Source organism: Phascolarctos cinereus, unplaced genomic scaffold (genome assembly GCF_003287225.1).
Source record: "Phascolarctos cinereus isolate Bilbo 61053 unplaced genomic scaffold, phaCin_HiC Scaffold_726;HRSCAF=1367, whole genome shotgun sequence".
Classification (NCBI taxonomy): Eukaryota; Metazoa; Chordata; class Mammalia; order Diprotodontia; family Phascolarctidae; genus Phascolarctos; species Phascolarctos cinereus.
In genome coordinates, this window is record NW_027556098.1 from 16,275,156 (window position 1) to 16,296,336 (window position 21,181).

Below are 21,181 nucleotides of genomic sequence, written 5' to 3' on the forward strand. Positions count from 1 at the left end.
CATGATGCACAGTTTGAGGAAAGCTGATGTATGTAGTTGTGCAAAAATGATTTTTGTTTCCAAATCTGATTGTTATGTGCCATTATTTATAGAATTTGTTTTGGAACCAACTCTATACTACTATGCCCTATGAGCAAAAAACTGAATTGACCTTTAATGATTAATTTGTATAGTTTATAATCTGATTTGCTACAAAACTAATTTTTCTACTTTCAATCTGAAAGCTATATAAATTGTTGACATTAATTAATCCTATCCTGACTTTTTTTCCTTCCAATTTTGCATGGTAAATTAATCCTTTTAATAATAACTTTTGTGCATTGCTTATAAAGTTTTTCCATTAAAAACTTTGGGTGTTAAGTGGTACATATAAATCTATATTTGGTTTAATTGAAAATAAACATGTTGGAACTGGTCTTTATGTAAACTGGACTTTGTTAGTTTACCTGGTTTAAGCATGATATTAATGAGATCAGTGTTCTTGCTCGGATCCAAGTGAAGTCTAATTAACTTTGTTATGTTTCACAGCCACAGACTTTACTCCTAAACCCCAGCCAATCAACTAATAAATAGATAGTGTATGCTTCTATTATTGTTTCAAGGGAGTGCAGATGGTTCAGTGCAAATCCATCACCATTATGGAAGAAACAACTTAAATCACAAGTTCTACTGACTGAGCAAATAGCTTCATTTTCATGTACAAAAAACACCTGAGACAGGGCCTGGCACATAGTAGGCACTTAAGATTGACTGAATACAGGCACACTGAGAAACACTGGGAGACCAGTGAAGTAGTCTTAACTGTTCTAGATTTCAGTATGGAATTATGGAAGAAGATTGACTAAACTATTCACATGCTTTGATTCAGCAAACCCACTACTGGATAAAACCCCAAATATGCCAAAAAGCAAAACAAAGGTACAATAAATATATTCCAAAATATTCATATCTGCTCTGTTATATTAAAGAGATGGGTATAAACTTAAGTGCCTACCAGCTGGGGAATGGCTTGAAAAAACTTTGGCATATTACTCTAATGGAATTTTAGTATGTCATAAGAAATAATGAACATGAAGAATTAAAAGAAATTAAAAGAAATATGTGAGATCTGTATAAATTGAAGCAAAATAATCAGAACTAAGAAAACAAGATAAGCATGTAAATGACATACTACTATAGTAAGAGGAAGTTGAATCCCAAGTAACAAAAAAGACAATGAAGGCTCTGGAAAAAAAAAAAAAGGTGGGAGAAAAATAGGATAGAGTATTTTCATATGTGGTAATTATACTGGAAACCTATACTTAGTTTTCCTTGAGCACAGGAGGGTTCAAGGAAATTTGGAGTGAAATGATTGGTATGTGAAGACAAAGCATATCATAAAACATTTCAAAATACTTAAACATTAAAAAATGGTGATTTGAAGTTTGAAAAATGCTATTCCTTGAGAACTCAGTGAAGCATATAATGGAAGTATTTTCATCCCCATCTTGTAGAAAAGGAAACAGAAATTTCTAGAGGCTAAATGACTTGCCTAATATTCCTAGCTACTAAGTGTGAAATCCAACAAATCTCACAAAGCTGTGTCTCAGAGTCAGACAAGTGGTTCCAATTATTTACGTAAGGCAATTTGTTGACTCTGGATTGAAAACTGTATTTCACTTTGAAGTGATGATGGGTCCTATTTAGATTTCTTATCCTGTTCCAAACGTGGTAGTAATAGACTAAGCATACTTCCTGAAATTGTCTCCACTTTATTGATATCTCTTGACTTGACAATCTATTCTTTAGCCTATTCCTTATTCCTATGTCACTAGTTGTTAGGTTTGCTCATTTCATCCTGCAAAACTTAACAGTTGAAAGATATTCCAAAGATCAGTTGCAGCCAACTAATTTCCAGATCTGTTCAGTAACAAAAATTGCTCCAAGCTTTTTTAGCAACTCATCAGAAAAATCCTAAATGTTTCATAGATCCATAGAATCTTCAAACCATCTGGAAGGGATCTCAGGCATCACCTAATTTTACCCTCTATTTGATGATATATGAGTTCCCCCTACAAGAATTCAATGGTTATTGGCCTCCACAAGCAAACCTCTAGTAGCAGAGAACTCCTTACTGTCTGAAATAGACCATTCTATTCATGGACATTTTTAATTAGTGGGAAGTAATTTCCAATATTAAGCCAAAATCAATCTCCCTGTAACTTCAATCCATTGGTCCTGGTTCCATATTTGACTCTAATATTTAAATTTGACTTAATATCTCATCCTTCTTCCACATGATAGCCCCTACCAAATTTAAAGATAGAATTATGTCACTCCTTAAGTTTTCTCTTCTCCAGGCTCATGTCCCTAATTCTTTGACCAATCTGCATATGGCATGATTTCAAGCCCACTCATCTTTTTTATTGCCTACTTTAAACCTAGGAAAGTTTGGTAACATTCTCTTTTAAGAGACCCTAAACACAAAAATCATCTCGTAAGTGCAGAATATACAGTAGGTCTAAAATTCCCCTGATCTGGATATTAATCATCAATGAATGTTGCAAGACATCAGATTCTTTCACAGACACTATACACTACTGACTCTTGTTAAGCTTGAATCATAATAAAAACCTCAATACATTTTTTTTTCACAAGCATTACCATCTTTCTATCACTGTACTGTGCAATTGGATCTTGGAAACTAGGAAGTTTAAATGCATTCCTATTAAATTTCATCTTATTATATTTGGACAATCATTCTGGCCTGTTAAGGTCTATTTAGATTCTATTTCTATCATCCAGGGTGTAAACTATGCATTCTAGTTTTGTGTCATATTTTTGTTTGTCTCATATGTTTGATGACAATGACATTTATCTCCTTATCTAAAACCATTTATAAACATATTGAACAGAATAAATACAAGGCCAGAGACATTTGATCCCAGTCAATGCTGATCTATTAATTAATACTTTTGGAACCTAATAATTCAACCAGACCCAATTGGGACTGGGAATTGGGAGCAGTGGATGGAAACAGAAAAAATATGATTGTAAAGTTGGACTGGACAGACTCTGAAATCCCTCCTAAGTCTGAGATCCTGTGATCCTTTTTAATAACTCCGCTTGTATACTTTGAATAATTTTGTTTGCTAACGGAATGTCTATCTAAAGGAAAAAAAAAGTACCAGTTTAAAACTGCTAGATCAGCTATAATGAGATGTCAGGTCCATTAAAATCAGATGTTAAAAGCCCAACTACATCGTAAAAAAGCATGAGAAATCATTAGTGAGAAATAATGAATGGGTTCCCCTTTACTGGAGTATTCAAACAAAGGCTCAATGGCTTTTTCTTGATTGAATTCTTGTGAATTGTAGAATGAATTCTTATTCAAGTATTAGTTAGACTAGATTGGCCACTGAGGTCCTTTAGAACTCTGAGATTCTTCATTTCTTAAAATCAATTATGAATCCACCTGACTGTACTATGGTGGCACAGTGGATAGTGTGAGGCCTGGAGTTAGGAAGACTCAACCTCCTTAGTTCAAGCTTGTCCTCAGGCACTAGCTGTGAGATGTTGGGCTAGTCACTTAACCCTGTTTGCCTCAATTTCCTCATCTGTAAAATGAGCTGGAAAAGGAAATGGCAAACCACTCCAGTGTCTTTGCAAAGAAAATCCAAATGAGGTCACAAAGAGTCAGACACAACTAAAACAACTAAACAACATCTATACTATATAATATAGGACACATTTATTTGTATTTCTTGCTTACAAGAATATTGTGAGAGAATGTATAAAAAAAAATCTTGCTGAAATCAGATGTTATATTGACCACATTCCAGGCACAAGAGCCTAGTAAAACCATGAACAGAATAAATGAGGTTATTCTGGGATGATTTGTTGATCTACTCTGGCTACTAGTGATCACTGCTTCCCATGCTAAGTGCTAGTGAACAATCTGCTCTAAAATTTTGCCAGGAATTCATGTCAAGCTGACAAATCTATTATTTCCAGACTCGACTTTGCTTGTCTTTTGAATCCCACAACATTTGCTCATTTCCAGTCTTTAGGATATCTCTTTTTCCTCTTGATTCCTGAAAGATGGTCTAGAGCACCTGAACAATCAAATCTGCAATCTTTTTTGGAATCCGAAGATGAAATTTAGACCCAAACTCAATTTAAAAGCACCTGGTCCTCTCTTACCATCTCCTCTCCCATTTTTTTTAAATTATCTTTTATTTACTTATTTTTTATATTATTTTATTTATTTATTATCTATTATTGCCATTTTTTTTTACGATTTTTGTTTTACCTCTTTGAGTCTGAAAATCATTCTCCCTGACACAGAAGTTGAATTGGAGTTAGGTAGTTCTTTTCTTTTTCTTCAAATTTTGCTTTTTCTGTCATCTATTAACATTATATACTCTACTGACCCTAAGACCTACCCTTTCTTTGTTATTCTTGACCCAAACATAGCTTAAAAAGACATTCCTGATTTTCCTAACATTTTCCCCAAACCTAGCTCATTTTTCATTTAGAAGGGTAAAATGTAGACTAAAGAAAACAATACTATTATTTTTTTTCACTCCTCCATAACAATTCCTGGTGACTAAAACAAAACACAGTTCCAGCCAACTCTCACTTTAGCTTAGAGCTTTCCAGTCAAGAAGGTGATCAACTACCATACTTTTAGAAGCTGTAAGAGGGGAAAAGTTGACAGAAAAGCTATGAAATAAGTCCAAGGTGTTTAATATAAGATACAAACATAGCTGGGGAGTAATTTCTGAAGTTATCAAGTGTACACCATTTAATTTTTCATATTATACTTTATTCAGACCAATTACCCTCCCCCATGTACTTTTTTATTACCTCTCTGGATATCTATTGAATAAGGCAGAGAAAAGAAGGCTAAAATAAGGATAGTGTTTGACTGTCACCACGGAAATGGATGTTACCCAGTTTTCATGAACAAAATCCCAGTACACAAACAACACCCACCTGTTTATGAACTTGAGAGCTTCCCTGGTCAACCTCTGAGTGAGATTTTCGTAAGACATTGGCTGTTGGACAACCTCATGGTTCCTCATCAAGATGCAGTTTAAAGGTCGGAAAAAATGAAGGAAACAGGCTAAGAGTCCAATTATAGTGGCTGCTAATAAAAGACAGGAAAAGAATACCCAGTGAGGGAGTCGAAACAGGCCGAGGCAATTGAGCGCCTCCAAAGTGACAAGGGCGATGCCAACAATTTGCAGGGGAATGAAAACGAACATATGAATGGCTGTGGTAAATACGGTGCCTGATCCTGGCTTGCAATCTCTCAAATTGGTCACTGGAAGTCCATAGAAGTGATCAAAACCATGATTTAAAGGGTGGTGACAGAAGTCATCTCTGCTGTTACAGTTTATCCCAAGATGCCACTTTCCTACGGAAAGAGAAATATATGAGAAACATGTTCTCAGGTAAATTTTCTGAACTTCTTGACTTTGAATACTAAATCCTACCTATATAAATTTAGGTGATTTCTACCTACTGACTAATTGAGTGTTTTAATTCTGAACTTAAACACCAAAAAAAAAGAATTAATACACATGGAAAAACACAAAAAGCTGGTTCTATATAATGCCATAAGACTCTTTTTCTTAGTGCTTGTTTTTTTTAAAGTATACAAGACATTCTATATATTACTTTCAAAACTGTACTGTGTTCCTTTCAAACTTCCTTTTGTTCTCTTCTATGCATTTAGAAAATGTTCCAATGGCCCTCTTTCCTTTTGCATCACAATTGCTAACTGTCCACATGCCCAAAGCTCCATAGTACAAAATTAAACATTTATATCCCACATATCTAGGGTTTAAAAAACTTATTTCTATAGGCAAAAAGACTTGATTTGGTCTTTATAGCCCATTAATCATCTTTATTAAGTCACTGTATGTCATATAGGCAGTTCCTGATAGGTGGCACACAGTTTCCTGAAGAATTTTCTTTAAATCAGTTTCTTTATATTCGTGCTCATTTCCCTGTTCTAATTTTATGCAAAAAAAAAAAAATGAAAAAGGACCCAACACATAATATCATTGAATGATACAGTAAATATTTTAAAAGATATATTTGAAAGACAAAGGACAAATTTTTGTTTTTTAAATAAAGTTAATGCTGCCATCCAAAAGTAGCAAGAAAAAAAAAACTTACCTATCTTAAAGAAAGAAAGTGGGATGGAGAATCTGAATTCTCTGGCTTTTGCCACATATTAGCTATGTGACCTTGGACAAATCCCTTAATCCCTCTTGCCCCCAGTTTCCTCAAATGTAAAATAAGAGGTTTGAACTAGATGACCTTTAAGACTCTTTCCAGCTCTAAGTTGATACATTCATGGTAGGATGCCACATTGTAGGAAAATCATTCTGGATGAATGAGTAGTGGCCAACATTTCACTCCACTTAGGTTAGGCCAACACAAGCCAAACAACAGTGTTCTCTTTTCAAAAGAACAACACATAATATGAAGCAAATGTGACATGCAAAATGTATTTTCCATAAAAACACGTACTTGATCAGTTTTAGAAATAAAGGTGGAAGTAATAATATTTAATCATGTGTTGTATGAAATATTTACTTCAACAGTTCACAAACAGAACAACAAAATAAAACTGTGATTTCATTGTTGTAAATAATTCTTCAGAACCATGAGGCATTGCGGTCAAAATAATTTCTTACCTTATTGCCAAACTTCTAGGGATAAGACTGTAAATTTTTCTAAGTTTGTGTGCAGGTGAGAGACATATAGTCTGTTGCCTGGTCCTTACTTGAAACCTTTCCAACTTGGTAGGCCTTTCTACATCTGGTGATCTACTGGCTTAACCTTTAAGAGCCTAAATCCTACCTGAAGTAGAACTTCTTCAATAGAGGATGAGTTTATACAAACATATATAGGTATGAAAAAAATTTGTTACGTGTGTATACATATGTAATGCACAAACATAAATGTCCATTTAGAATTTGCACAAATTTCATAGGATTATATATTTAGAGCTAAGAAGGACCTTAGTGGTCATCTAATCCAAGTCTTTCCTTTTCAGATTCAGAAACTGAGGCTCAGGGAATTTGAGTAATTTACTCAATACCACATAGTTAAGTTTCAAAATCAAAGTCTGAACACCGCTCCTCCAAAACTGAAACCCCAGACTGTCATCCTTTCTATAAAAGTAATAAATACTGCTTTCAGAATTTATCTTAAATTGTCTCTGACTCTCACACACACTTTCACTTGTCCTTGTAAAACATTCTCATCCCCTTTCCCCATCCCACACTTATATGGAGTCTAACACACAACAAGCATTTAATAAATTTTTGTGAATTGACTTCTCTGTTAAGTTCCTTCTTTTTTCTATAATCTTAAGTTCCTTCCCTTCCCCACATTTCTCTCAGCTGTCTCTACCTATCAGGGCTGTAGAATAGCCTTGGCTCTTCAAAAGCTTGGCAAAAGTGATTTCATTTGCAGGCAGTCCACCTGAGGAAGCTGAAAATAGGAACACTCCAACCTTAGAGCGTGAAGCCATCCCTGGACCAGGTGAAAAAAAAAAAAAAAGAAAAGAAAGTAGAACATTAGTGAGAGATGCCTTCTAGCAAGAAGAAAATGAACAATAATAATTTTAAAATGGATTTTACCTGATCGGATAGGGTAACGGCCTGTCAGGAAAGCTGCTCTACTTGGGGTACACAGTGGAGATGCAGCTAAGTGCTGAGTAAATTTCACTCCTCCTTTGGCTATCCTGTCAATATTAGGAGTTCTAGGGGAAGGAGAAGAATAATTTTATTTTAACTGCCATAAAACTAAAGCTTTAATTATAATAATGGCTAGCATTTATATAGCACTTAAAAGTTTGCAAAGCATTTTATATATGTTACCTCAATTGATTTGTACAACTCTTAAGAGTTAGGTGCTATTATTAATCCTATTTTACCAGTATGTCTGAGACAGGATTTGAACTAAAGTCTTACTGACCCTGAGTTTAGCACTGGAACCACTGTGCCACATAGTTGCCCCATTATATGTTTTATAATTAATGTTCATATTTCTAATTAATATTTACCTTCTGCTACATAAAATATAGATATTAATAATGGACTGTTATTATTTTTTGTGTCTGTATATACAGGAGTCACAGAAGTCTTTGTTTTAATTTGGTGCTCTTTTGTAAATACACTACCAAGATGCTACACAATAAAATCTAAGCATTCATGGTGCCATTTCTCTGAAAAGTAACATTCCAATAGCCTTCTGATGGATGAACTGGATATTCAAACCTACCTAACATTTCACCCCCTTCACTCCTCTTCACTCATAATTTTGCAAGTATCACTTTGATATAATACCCTCACAGAAGACTACTACAGTCATTCAGTTGATTCTTTGCCTGAATTATTGTTGCTTCTTCCCAGTATTGTTTGGCTTAGACTGCAAGGTCTAAGAGGGCAAAATCTATATCTGCTAACTCTGAAACTTACAGTATTTGCAATACCCCATGAGAGGGGAAGAAATGAGCAGTGAACTAACACTGTGAAGAAAAACTTGTGAATTTGAAAGTCAGAGGAAGCAGAGAAATTAGATTAATCCTGAAGTGTAATTTTTCTCATCGTAAAGTCTTTCTTTCCTGGGAACTTCCATATGGTTACGGGAAGTGGGGTAGGGACTGCCAGTCTTTTCTTTCCTTATTAAGAGTCTGATTATGACTAATGATGATAGTTCGATGTCCTTAAAAAGCAGAGAGCAGGGGCATCACATGTTTTTATTTTTGGATTAATTGAATATCAAGGAAATGTAAGGGGGAAAATCAAGCAAAAAAAAAATACCTGATATAGATGAGCTAGAGAAATGAGATTTCCAATACAAAGAAAATGTATGTTATAAATGTTAAAAACACCCTAGACAGACTCTAAATCAAACTAGAGAAGGTATAAAACACTGATATGCAATTCAATGAAAACTGAAAGAAAGGGGAGTGGCATATCCCAAGTATATATATGGAAAGAATTTCCAACATTTAAAAGTTTTCTTTCAAGTATATGTTTTAAATGAGGAAGGCATTTGTAATCATGTAGCAAGTTTTAAAAAACAAAATTTATTTATTTTTACATTAACTATGGGGCACAATTTTTGAACTACCAAAATTATTCTCATTAGAAGTCCAACTTGGTTTCCTTGTCTTAAGTCTTGCCATCCTCAAGTCTATTCTCCACTCAGTTGCCAATGCCAAAATGATATTAATACTAAAGCATAGGTCTAACCATGTCACTCCCTTGCCCATACTCCAGTGGCTTATTTATAGAATCAAAAGCATTTTAATGGGGGAAAATAATGAAGAGGTTGTCTGAGTGAAATGAAAAAGTCAGTATCTATAATCACTTGATAACAAATTTACTAGTTCACATGTCAGAAAAAGAGTAGATCCAAATATTTATTATTCATAGTTTACTTTGGAAAATTCTAATGAAAAGAAATAATATTTTGTAATCTACAGCAATTTATTTTTATTGCTTCATATTTGTGATAGTTCTCCATGGAACTTTTATATAATCATTTCCTTACAAGCAGATAAAGAAGCCTGAAAACCAATATTTTAGTGTAATAAGGATTAACTTTCTTTTAGTTTAAAGAATAAGGCAGATGCTCTTATTTTAGATCAATTTATTCTACTGAAACCTTGGAAACAGGATATGTATGCTGTATTTCTAAGGTTGTAATGCAAAATACATGATACTAAAGACTTACCTCTACCATATCCCTTTCCCAGTTCTGATTCTATGGCTTGCTGGCCCTTTGAAAAGATGGTAGTATAACACCCTCACTGTTTGTCAGTGAAAAGTAGTAGGGGTTGCAGGAAGGGGAAAAAGGAGCAGACATGTAGGGTAAGAGCTGAATGGGACCATCTAGCAATGTGGCACTGCCAGACACCCCAAATTTTAAAAATAAAAAATGGCAGGAGATGTTGGATGGGGAAGACATGGAAAAAATAGGGGAAAAGGAAGATAAAAGGAAAGAAAAAAAGGCAAAGGAGATACTTTTTAGATTTTTTTTCCCTTCCACATATTATACAACAACACAGTAACAGTAGAATGAATAATGGCAAGTAGAAAAGCTTCCTTTAGGATTCTTCATACATATGTAAATTATATATACATATATGTATATATTTACATATATATGTATATGCACTCATAGTTTTTGCTAAGCATATTCAAACTCCAATATACACATTTGTATTTAAATATATCCAAATACATATCTACATACATAAAGACAAATCGAAGAGCATTATTGTTATGTTATTGTTACATATAATAGATGTGACCTATACTTCATGGTTCTGAGAACATTTAAAAATTACTAAGGAAGAAATATATTGAATATATATGTATATAAGCACAATCACTTATACAGAACTTCTATTATTAAACCTTAGTGTTGTGTTTCCATAGCATCCAGGATCTCCAATGCCAAGGTCGTCTGCCATTGCTATAATAATGTTGGGCTTTGAAACTGCGTCGCTGCTGACACTGCCATAGAACAACATCAGAAGTAAAAGCATCTTCATCTTCCTGTGAAGAGTAAATAAATAAAAGCAGAATAAAGAATGAGAGCATGTTTTTTCTTCACTAACTCTACTTTAATTCTTTCCAGCTAAGGAAGAAGAGCATTGAAACAGAAAAAAAATTCCCAGCTTCTCAGCTGATGATCATATCTGCTTCAAGGAGACACTGTCAGAGTTGATGTTGACCTCTCCTCTGAGTGTTTGTCTTCTGAATATATATTTTGCTTTTGGTGAAAACCAATGATCTCCTGTTTCTATTCTTGACAAATGAAAGAGACATTACTCTTTAGGGGAAAAAAAGTAAAAGCTCGCCTATCATCTTCTTGGTATTGAAAACCAGTGATTTGATGACATAAAATAAGTGTTATTCCTGATCAATGGAAAAACAAATATTTTATTAAGGAGAGATATTTCCATCCAGGTCTTTAATAGAGAACCTGGAACTACTGTATTGCTCCTCTTTTCCCAAATAGATAAACATAAACATGTCAATCATGAAAATCTTTCAATATTCAGGGTAAACTAATTTCATAATATATGATGGAGAATTCAGTTTGATAATGATATAGCAAAGTCAATGCACCAAGGAAAGCTCTGCTAAATAGGACAAATCAGCTCCTACCAGTAGAATGTAAGCTTCATGAGGGATGGGAGTCTCTTAGTCCTATCACCAACTGCCTATTTGACATCCCACAGGCATCTCAAACTCATTATGTGCAAAATAGAATTATCATTCCTCCAAAATTCATCCTTCTTCCCAATTTCCCTGTCTCTGTCAAGAGTACCACCATCTTTCCAGTCACCTAAGTTCACAACCTAGCAGTCATACTTTACTCCTCATTTCTTTTCACTCGAGATATCCAATCAGCTGCTAAAGCTTGTCAATTTTCTCTCCATGACTTCTCATATATGTACCATTCTTTCCACTCACATGCTTATCCAAGTTCAGGCCCTTATTACGTTTCTATTGAAACAATCCAAATTGGAGTTCAAATTGCTTTCCTTGTCTCATCTCTCCTCTCTCCCACCTGTCCTACTATACTCAGTCACAAGCACCAAAGCGCTATTCCTAAAGACAGGTCTGACCATGTCATTCCCTATCTAAACTCAAGTGATTCACTTCTGGAATTATGATTCTAAAAACTCCTTTCATTGACAGGTAGTCCTTCATAATGTGGCTCCAATATACCTCCTTAGCCTTACTATACAATACCCCTTGGCCATATTCTCTGCCCTACTCAAAATGGACTTTGTGCTGTTCTTCATACATGACACTCTATCACCTGTCTCAATAGAAAGATATGGATTGTCCTTCATTCCTAGAATATGTTCACTACTAGCCTCTGCCTCTGAGAATCCTTTGTTTCTTTCAAAGCTCAGCTGAAATGTTATCTCCTACATCAGATGTTACCAGATAACTACTGGTGTTAGTGCTTCCTACCTAAAAATGAAGTTATATTTGTTTTACAAATACATGTTAGGTACTTTCAATATGAGTATATATATTGCATGGTGTTCCCCCCCATATAATGCTGGCTTCTTCAGGACAGAAACTATTACATTTTTGTCTTTGTATCTCTAATGCCTGTTATATTGTAGAAGCTTAAGAAATGCTTGCTGATTGATTGATTGATTGTATCCCCAGAATTTAGCCTGGCACCTGACACTTAGTAGTCACTTAATCAATGTTCATTGATTGACTGATCACAACACATATTTACCAGTATAAAATGTTATGACATTTTGTTCCTAGAACTTTTCAAATATAATCTGTGACCTTATTCAAATACAGAGAAGCAAAAAGGATATTCCTCTCCTCCCACTCCCCAGCCCCAGATCCAGTATTTTTTTATTTATACACATAGATATATATGTATATGTACATATGCCAAATACATGTCTATATGCAAATGTATTATATATGTATTGTGTATGTATATATAAGGGTCTAGAGAAAGTTAGGATCACAACAGTAATTATGATCTGGTAAATATTAACAACCAGTTGGAGGGGAGGGGAGAAATGTATCCATGGCATACTTTAAATTTCAATTTGCATTATTAACATTTTCAACATTACTTTCTTAAGTCTATGCAAACAACAAAACAATAAAGAAAAAACTACTTGAAATAATAAACAACTTTAGCAAAGTCGCAGGCTATAAAATAAACCTAAAAAAATCATTGGCATTTCTATATATTACCAACAAAACCCAATAGCAAGAGATAGAAAGAGAAATTCCATTTAAACTTTCTGTAGATATTATAAAATATCTAGGAGTCTACCTGCGAAGACAAACTCAGGAACTATTGCGGGCCGCTCTTAAGAGTCCGATATGGGTTTAAGATCCAGGGCAGGAGATGGGGGGGGGCGGAGCCAAAATGGTGGCGTGAAAGACCTGACTTGCTTGAGCTCTCCCCCAAACCCCTCCAAATATTCATAAAAATGGCTCTAAACAAATTTTGAAGCAGCAGAACCCACAAAAAAACAGAGCGAAACAAATTTCCATCCCAGGACAACCTGGATGATTGATCAGAAAGGTGTATCATGCCAGGCTGGGAGTGCAGCATAGGCACCCAGGCCGCAGCAAATCTGGAGCAGGCCTCAGAAGACTGAATCGCTGGCAGCTGTGGAGGTTTCCAGACTCCTCAATCCACCAATGCCAAAGACAACTTAGAAGGTCAGTGGGAAAACTCTGTTTCTGTCCGTGCTCAGAGAGGAAGGCGGGGTTTCAGCTCTATTCCCCAAGACCGTGGCCCTGGGGGGGAGGGGGCAGCTGCTTCCCGACCTTCTGGCCCACAGACTGAGGGGGAGTCCAGTGGCTGATCAGAGAGGGATTTCAGGGATCTCTTTGCCAGTGCTGAGACAGGAATCTCTTGCTTTGCCCCTGTGTGGATCTGGGTCACAGTTCTGGGCCGCGTTGCGGGGGTGAGGAAGAGTGCTGGCGTGGTGGAGCTTGTAGTGGCTGTGCAGAGGAACCCCTCCTCACTGTTACAGGACAGAAAAGAGTACTTGTGGTCATAGGCCAGGAAAGGAGTAAACACCTCGCCCCTTATCATACCACCTTGGAAGAACTGAAAATTTACAGGTCCCTACAAGTATCTCTGAAAACAGCTATACAAATCCCTGAAGCTTGGGACAGTACACTCTCCACATTGGAAGCAGACTTTTGGGGCAGGTAGATGGCGCAGTGGATAGAGCACCAGCCCTGGATTCAAGATGACCTGAGTTCAAATCCGACCTCAGACACATAATACGTATTAGCTGTGTGACCCTAGGCAAGTCACTTAACCCCATTGCCTAGCCAAAAGGAAAAAAAAAAAGAATGGAAGCAGACTCTTACCTTAACAAAGAGTAAAACTCAAGTAATTGGCTGGGATCATGAGCAAGCAGCACAAAAAGATTCAGACTATATTATCTTACTTTGGTGAAAAAGAAGATCAAAATATACAACCAGAAGAAGACAACAAAATCAAAGCTCCTACATCCAAAGCATCCAAGAAAAATATGAATCAGTCCCAGGCCACGGAAGAGATCAAAAGGGATTTTGAGAAGCAAGTAAGGGAAGCAGAGGAAAAACTGGGAAGAGAAATGAGAGTGATGCAAGAAAATCATGAAAAAAAGGTCAACAGCTTGCTAAAGGAGACCCCAAAAAATACTGAAGAAAATAACACCTTAAAAAATAGCCTAACCCAAATGGCAAAAGAGGTCCAAAAAGCCAATGAGGAGAAACATGCCCTAAAAAGAAAAATTGGCCAAATGGAAAAGGAAGTCCGAAAGATTACTGAAGAAAATACTTCCTCAAAAATTAGAAGAGAGCAATTGGAATCTAGTGACTTTATGAGAAATCATGACACAGTAGAACAAATCCAAAAGACTGAAAAATTAGAAAACAATGTGAAATATCTCATTGGAAAAACAGCTGACCTGGAATATAGATCCAGGAGAGAGAATTTAAAAATTATTGGACTATCTGAAAGCCATGATCAAAAAAAGAGCCTAGACATCATCTTTCAAGAAATTATCAAGGAAAACTGCCCTGATATAGTAGAACCAGAGGGCAAAATAGAAACTGAAAGAATCCACAGATCTCTTCCTGAAAGAGATCCCCAAAGGAAAACTCCTAGGAATATTGTAGCCAAATTTCAGAGTTCCCAGGTCAAGAAGAAAATATTACAAGCTGCCAGGAGGAAACAATTCAAGTACTGTGGAAACACAATCAGGATAACACAAGATTTAGCAGCTTCTACATTAAAGGACCACAGGGCATGCAATATAAAATTCTGGAGGGCAAAGGAGATAGGATTACAACCAAGAATCACCTACTCAGCAAAACTGAGTATAATCCTTCAGGGGAAAAAATGGCTATTCAGTGAAATAAAGGACTTTCAAGCATTCTTGATGAAAAGACCAGAGCTAAAGAAAATTTGACTTTCAAATACAGACTCCGTGGAACATGAAGAGGTAAACAGGAAAGAGAAATCATAAGAGACTTATTAAGATTGAACTGTTTACATTCCTGCATGGAAAGATGATATTTGTAACTCATGAGAACTTTGTCAGTATTAGGGTAGTTGAAGGAAAAAAATTATATGCATGTATAGATAGATAGATAGAGGGCACAGGGTGAGTTGAAGATTAAGGGGTCATATCTGGAGAATAAAATTAAGGGATGAGAGAGGATGATACTCAGAGAAGAGGAAAGGGAGAGGTAGAATGGTGTAAATTATCTCACAAAAAAAACAGAAAAGAAAAGTCTCTCATATGGAGGGGAAACAGGGGAAGGTGAGAGGGAATGAGGGAATCTTATTCTCATAGGATTTGGCTTAAGGAGAATAACATACACATTCAATTGGATGGAAATATGTCTTACCTACAGGAAAAGGGGGAGAAGGGGACAAGAGAGCAGGGGGTGACAGAGAGGAGGGCAGATTGGGAAAGGGGTAATCAGAAGTAAATACTTCTGAGGAGGGACAGGACCAAAAGAAAGAATAGAATAAACGGGAGGGCAGGATAGGATTAAGGGAAATAGAGTTATTTTTTCACAACATGTGACATATGGAAGTGTTTTGCATAACTGCACATGTACAACCTATATTGAGTCGCTTGCCTTTTCAGTGAGGGTGGGTGGGGAGGGAGGAAGGGAGACAATTTGGAACTCAAAGCTTTAAAAACACATGTTTTAAAAAAAATGTTTTCACATGCTACTGGGAAATAAGAAATACAGGAAATGGGGTACAGAAGTCTATCCTGCTCTACAGGAAAATAGAAGGGGAAGGGGATAAGAGAAGGGAGTGGGGAGAGACAGAAGAGAAGGCAGACTTGGGGAAGGGGTATTCAGAATGCATGCCATCTTGGGGTGGGGGGAGGGGTGAGAAATTTGGGACTCAAAAACTTGTGGAAGTGAATGTTGAAAGTTAATAATAAAAAAAAGATCCAGGACAGAGTTTGACCTTTGCCCAGGCTTTAACCCAAAGGGCTTAATCATCAAGATGCAGGGCTCTCCAAATCTCTCCCTGCTAGGAGGCTCCTGAGACATTCCTTCTCACTCTTTGAACCTTAGATTTTCATATTCACTCCTCTATACAGGCACCAGGAAAAAGCCTTGGAATTTACAACCCTATCTAGGAACTACGATAAGGAGGAAATGTATGTTATCACATCCTTAGCAGAGATTTCAGGGACTGTCTCACAGGGAGGACTCTTTGAAGATAGGATGGATTTTCTCTATATATCCTGTACCCTTAGATGAATAAAGTAAGTCAGTCCTTACTGCTCCGCCTGGCCCATGTCTCACATTTATTTCGCGCCTTTCCATTTGGTGTACTATCTGGTTGCAGGCAACAAGGAACTATATGAAGATAATTACGAAACACTTTTCGCACAAAGCCAGATCAAATAATTGGGAAAATATCAGTGGTTCATGGGTAGACCAAGCTAAAACAGTAAAAATGACAATTTTATCTAAATTAATTTATTTAGTGCCACATCAATCAAAATACCAAAAAATTATTTTATAGGGCTAGAAAAAATAATAACCAAATTCATCTAGAAGAACAAAAGGTCCTGAATATCCAGGGAATTAAAGAAAAGAAATGCAAAGGAAGGTGGCCCTGCCATAACAGATCTTAAATTGCATTGTAAAGCAGCAATCATCAAAACTACTTGGTAGTGGCTAAAAATAGAGTGGTGGATCAGTGGAATAGGTTAGGTACACAAGACACAATAAATAGTCAATTACTATAGCAATCAACTGTTTGATAAATTCAAAGACTCCAGCTTCTGGGATAAGAACTCACTATTTAACAAAATATAGGAAAACTGGAAAATAGTATGGCAGAAACTAGGCATAGACCAACATCTTATGCCATATACCAAGATAAAGTCAAAATGGGTACCTGATTTAGATGTAAAGGATGATACTATAAGCAAACTAGGAGAGCAAGGAATAGTTTACCTGTCAGGTCTGTGGAGAAGAGAACAATTTATGACCACATAAGAAATAGAGAACATTTTGAAATGCAAGATAGATGATTTTGATTACATTAAATCGAAAAGGTTTTGCACACACAAAAAAAGTTTTTGTACAAACAAAGCCAATGCCACCAAGATTCGAAGGAAAGTAGAAAATTGGGAAAGAATTTTTACAACCAGTCTCTCTGATAAGGGCCTCATTTCTAAAATATACAGAGAATTAAGTCAAATTTATAAGAATACAAGCCATTCCCAAATTGATAAATGGTCAAAGGATATGAACAAATAGTTCTCAGATGAAGAAATTAAAGCCATCTATAGTCACATGAAAAAATGCTCTAAGTCACTATTGATTAGAGAAATGCAAATCAAAACAACTCTGAGGTACCACATCACACCTACTAGATTGTCCAACATGACAAAACAAGAAAATGGTAAATGTTGGAGAGGATGTGGGAAAATTGGAACACTAGTGCATTGTTGGTGGAGTTGTGAAATGATCCAACCATTTTGGAGAACAATTTGGAACTATGCCCAAAGGGCTATAAAAATGTGCATACCCTTTTGACCCTGCAATAGCACTTCTAGGGCTATATCCCAAAGAGATCATACAAATGGAAGAAGGACTCATATGTACAAAAATTTATAGCAGAAAATGCTATCCACATCCAAAGAAAGAAATATGGAGTTTGAATGAGATTGAAGCATACTATTTTTTATTTTTTTCTTCTGTTGAGTTTTGTTTCTTCTTTCTGGTGGTTCCTCCTATTGGTTCTAATTCTTACTTACAACATCACTAATGTGAAAATATGTTTAATAGGAATGTATATGTAGAGCCTATATCAGATTGTGCACCTTCTAGGTGATGGGGAGGGAGGGGGGAAAAAATTTCAAACCCAAAAACATATGAAGTGATTGTTGATAAATCAAAATACATTAATTTAAAAAATGTTTAAAAATAAAAAATAAAAACAAAAATATAATCACCCTCCCTATTAAAAAAAAAGCTTATGGAAGTGAATGCTGAAAACTACAATTAAATAAATTTTTTTAAAAAACTAATTTGGTACTGGCTAAGAAATGGTACAAATTACATTACAGTAAATGACCACAGTAATCTAGTATATGATAACCACAAAGATACAACCTTTTGGAACAAAAACTCATTATTTGACAAAAAACTGCTGGGAAAACTGGAAAACAGTATGGCAGAAACTAGGTATAGACCAACATCTCACATCGTATACCAAGACAAGGTCAAAATAGGTATATGATTTTTACCTAAAAGGTGATACCATAAGCAAATTAAATGAGCATGGAATAGTTTATCCGTCAGATTTACGGATAAGGGAAGAATTTAGGACCAAAGAAGATATAGAGACCATTACAAAATGTAAAACAGATAATTTTGTTTATATAAAATTAAAAAGTTTTTGCACAAACAAAACTAATGTAACTAAAATTAGAAGGAAAGCAGAAAACTGGGGGAAAATTTTTTGCAACAACTATCTCTGATAAAGGCCTAATTTCTCAAATATATAGAGAACTGAGTTAAATTTATAAAAATACAAGTCATTCCCCAATTGATAAAATGGTCAAAGGATATGAACAGGAAGTTTTCAGACAAAGAAATCAAAGCTATTTATAGTCATATGAAAAAATGTTCTAAATCACTATTAATCAAAAAAAATACAAATTAAAGCAATTCTGAAGTACCATCTTATACCTATTAGAATGGCTAATATGACAAAAGATGAAAATACTGGATGTCGAAGGGGATGTGGGAAAACTGGAACATTAATGCACTTTTGGTGGCATAGTGAACTGATCCAACCATTCTGCAGAGTCATTTGGATCTACGTCCAAAGGGCTACAAAAACTATAAAAACTATCCCCTTTGATCCAGCAATACAACTGCTAGGTCTATATTCAAAAAAGGGAAAAGTACAAAAATAGTTATAGCAACTTTTTGTGGTGGCTAAGAATTGGACATTAAAGGGATGCCCATCAATTGGAGAATGGCTAAACAATCAGTGGTATATTGGAATATATTGTCATGTTAGCCAATCTGATAGGTGTGAGGTGGTACCTCAGAGTTATTTTGATTTGCATTTCTCTAATCAATAGTAATTTAGACCATAGATTGTGGGAATGGAATATTATTCTGCAGTAAGAAATGACAAGCAGGATGATTTCAGGAAAACCTGGAAAGACTTACATGAACTGATACACAGTGAAGTGAACAGAACCAGGAGAATGTTGTACACAGTGAAAGCAATATTGTTTGACGAAGAACTGTGAATGACTTAGCTATTCTCAGCAATACAATGATCCAAGACAATCCCAAAAGACGAATGATAAAGCATACTATTCACCTACAAAGAAAGAACTGATATTGATGGAATACAGACTAAAGTATACTATTTTTCACTTTCTTTTATTCAAGTATTCCTGTACAAAATGACTAATATGGAAATGTTTTACATAATTGCACACATATATTTGATAGCTTACCATCTCAGGGAGGCGGGAGGTGACAGAAAGATGGAACCTGGAACTTAAAACTTTAAATAAAAATGTTTTAAAAAATATTTAGATAATAAAATAAATTACAGTACTTCAGAATATTATAGCACATGGTCAGCAGGCGTAATGCAATGACCCAACAGCTTTCTAAGCCATTTATTCCTCTTTTTTTTTAACAGTACAATTCTTAATTTAACAACATCCAGATTATGAGAAATCCCTTTATTGCTTTTCTAACAATATAGCTGATAACAATTGTTTACCAAATTACACAAAATAATAAAATTTGAAATATAACAATACCATAAACAATATTATGTATTTAAAAGTTGAAACAAAATCCCATTAACAATCAGGTGACCTTAATTTAGTTGATTATGCTTACAAATTACTTTATATAAAAAATTATTCATCTCATCACCATTGGCATTGTATACAAATCACATCTAAAAACCCATATGAAGTTATTAAGTATAAATCAATGACATCTAATTAAAAGAGATAATAAAAACAGTTAACATTGAGATAGGTTTGCCCTATGCCAAACACTTTTCAATCATGTGATCATCACAACAACCCTGGAAGGTAGGTTCTATTATTATACACTTATAGAACAGTAAACTGAGGTAAAAAGAACTGTGTGCTATAGTTACCCAAAAATAACACTTGGAGATTTTCTAGGAATAAAGTGAAAGATTTATTACATTCTCGAGAGAAGCGGGTGTCTGCTTTATCCAGCAGTCCGAGGGAAGCAAGGCAAGGCACAAAGGTCATAACAAAGGTTATATAGTCCTAACACAGAGACACTCACCCAATCACTGGCTGTAAATTCCATTAGACAGGAATTTCAGCCTTACAATCTAAGACGTGAAAATCTACCCCAGAAACAAGGAATCTCATTATAATACTACAATCCTAGCTATTTTATCCTTATTTAGCATTAGCCATTACCTAATTCTAATGTAACAGTACAGATCATGTGTTTTCTAGGAACTTGAAACTTGGGCCTATTCAGGCTAGCGTAACCAACCTTGAGTTTGTAACAGTCTACAAAACTGTTACACTCAGTCCATCTGAGAGATCTCACACTGTTTACATTGTCTCACTCAGAACTTTCTCGGGGCCATACAGCTAATAAATTTCTTAATGTAAAATAACAAATATCATGTCATGTTAGGTCTCAGACCCAGTTCTTATTTACTTCTGGGCAGATTTTGGCTAAAATCAAATTAAATCCAGATTTATAATCGCTAATGGTAACATTTTAATTTCTAAGCCCCAATACTCTTAGTACTTTAAAAGAAAAAGATTATTATCCATAAATTCATATATTTCCCTGCTTTTGTTTTTAGACAAGTGATGACAATTCCCAGCTCTGATTCCCAGCTCCATATAAACTTTTGCTCTACTTCCTTAAAAGAGCTAGGATCCCCTGCCTCTATCTTGGAGACTTATCAGAGAAAGAGCTGCCCAGATAAAGAGCATTCCAGCTCCCCATTCCCATCCCAGCACATACTAGGGAAATACATATAAAATTTTGCAAACACTTTAAATTTGCACCTGTTATTATCAGGTTAGCTTAAAATATGTTGGGCTAAAATATCCTAAGACTCT

General features: G+C 35.3%; 1 protein-coding gene across 3 annotated transcripts in view; it reads right to left on the reverse strand.

Moving 5' to 3' along the window:
* STS (steroid sulfatase) overlaps window positions 1-21,181 on the reverse strand; it is a 181,489-nt gene that overhangs the window by 104,326 nt on the left and 55,982 nt on the right. For all 3 annotated transcript variants that reach the window (XM_021006205.2, XM_078146121.1, XM_021006207.2), the window contains 4 exons: window positions 10,434-10,574; window positions 7,644-7,765; window positions 7,414-7,536; window positions 4,978-5,401 (listed from right to left, as the gene is read on the reverse strand). In XM_021006205.2, the coding sequence (XP_020861864.1) occupies window positions 4,978-5,401; window positions 7,414-7,536; window positions 7,644-7,765; window positions 10,434-10,574 (810 nt within the window). The remainder of the gene's footprint in view (window positions 1-4,977; window positions 5,402-7,413; window positions 7,537-7,643; window positions 7,766-10,433; window positions 10,575-21,181) is intronic.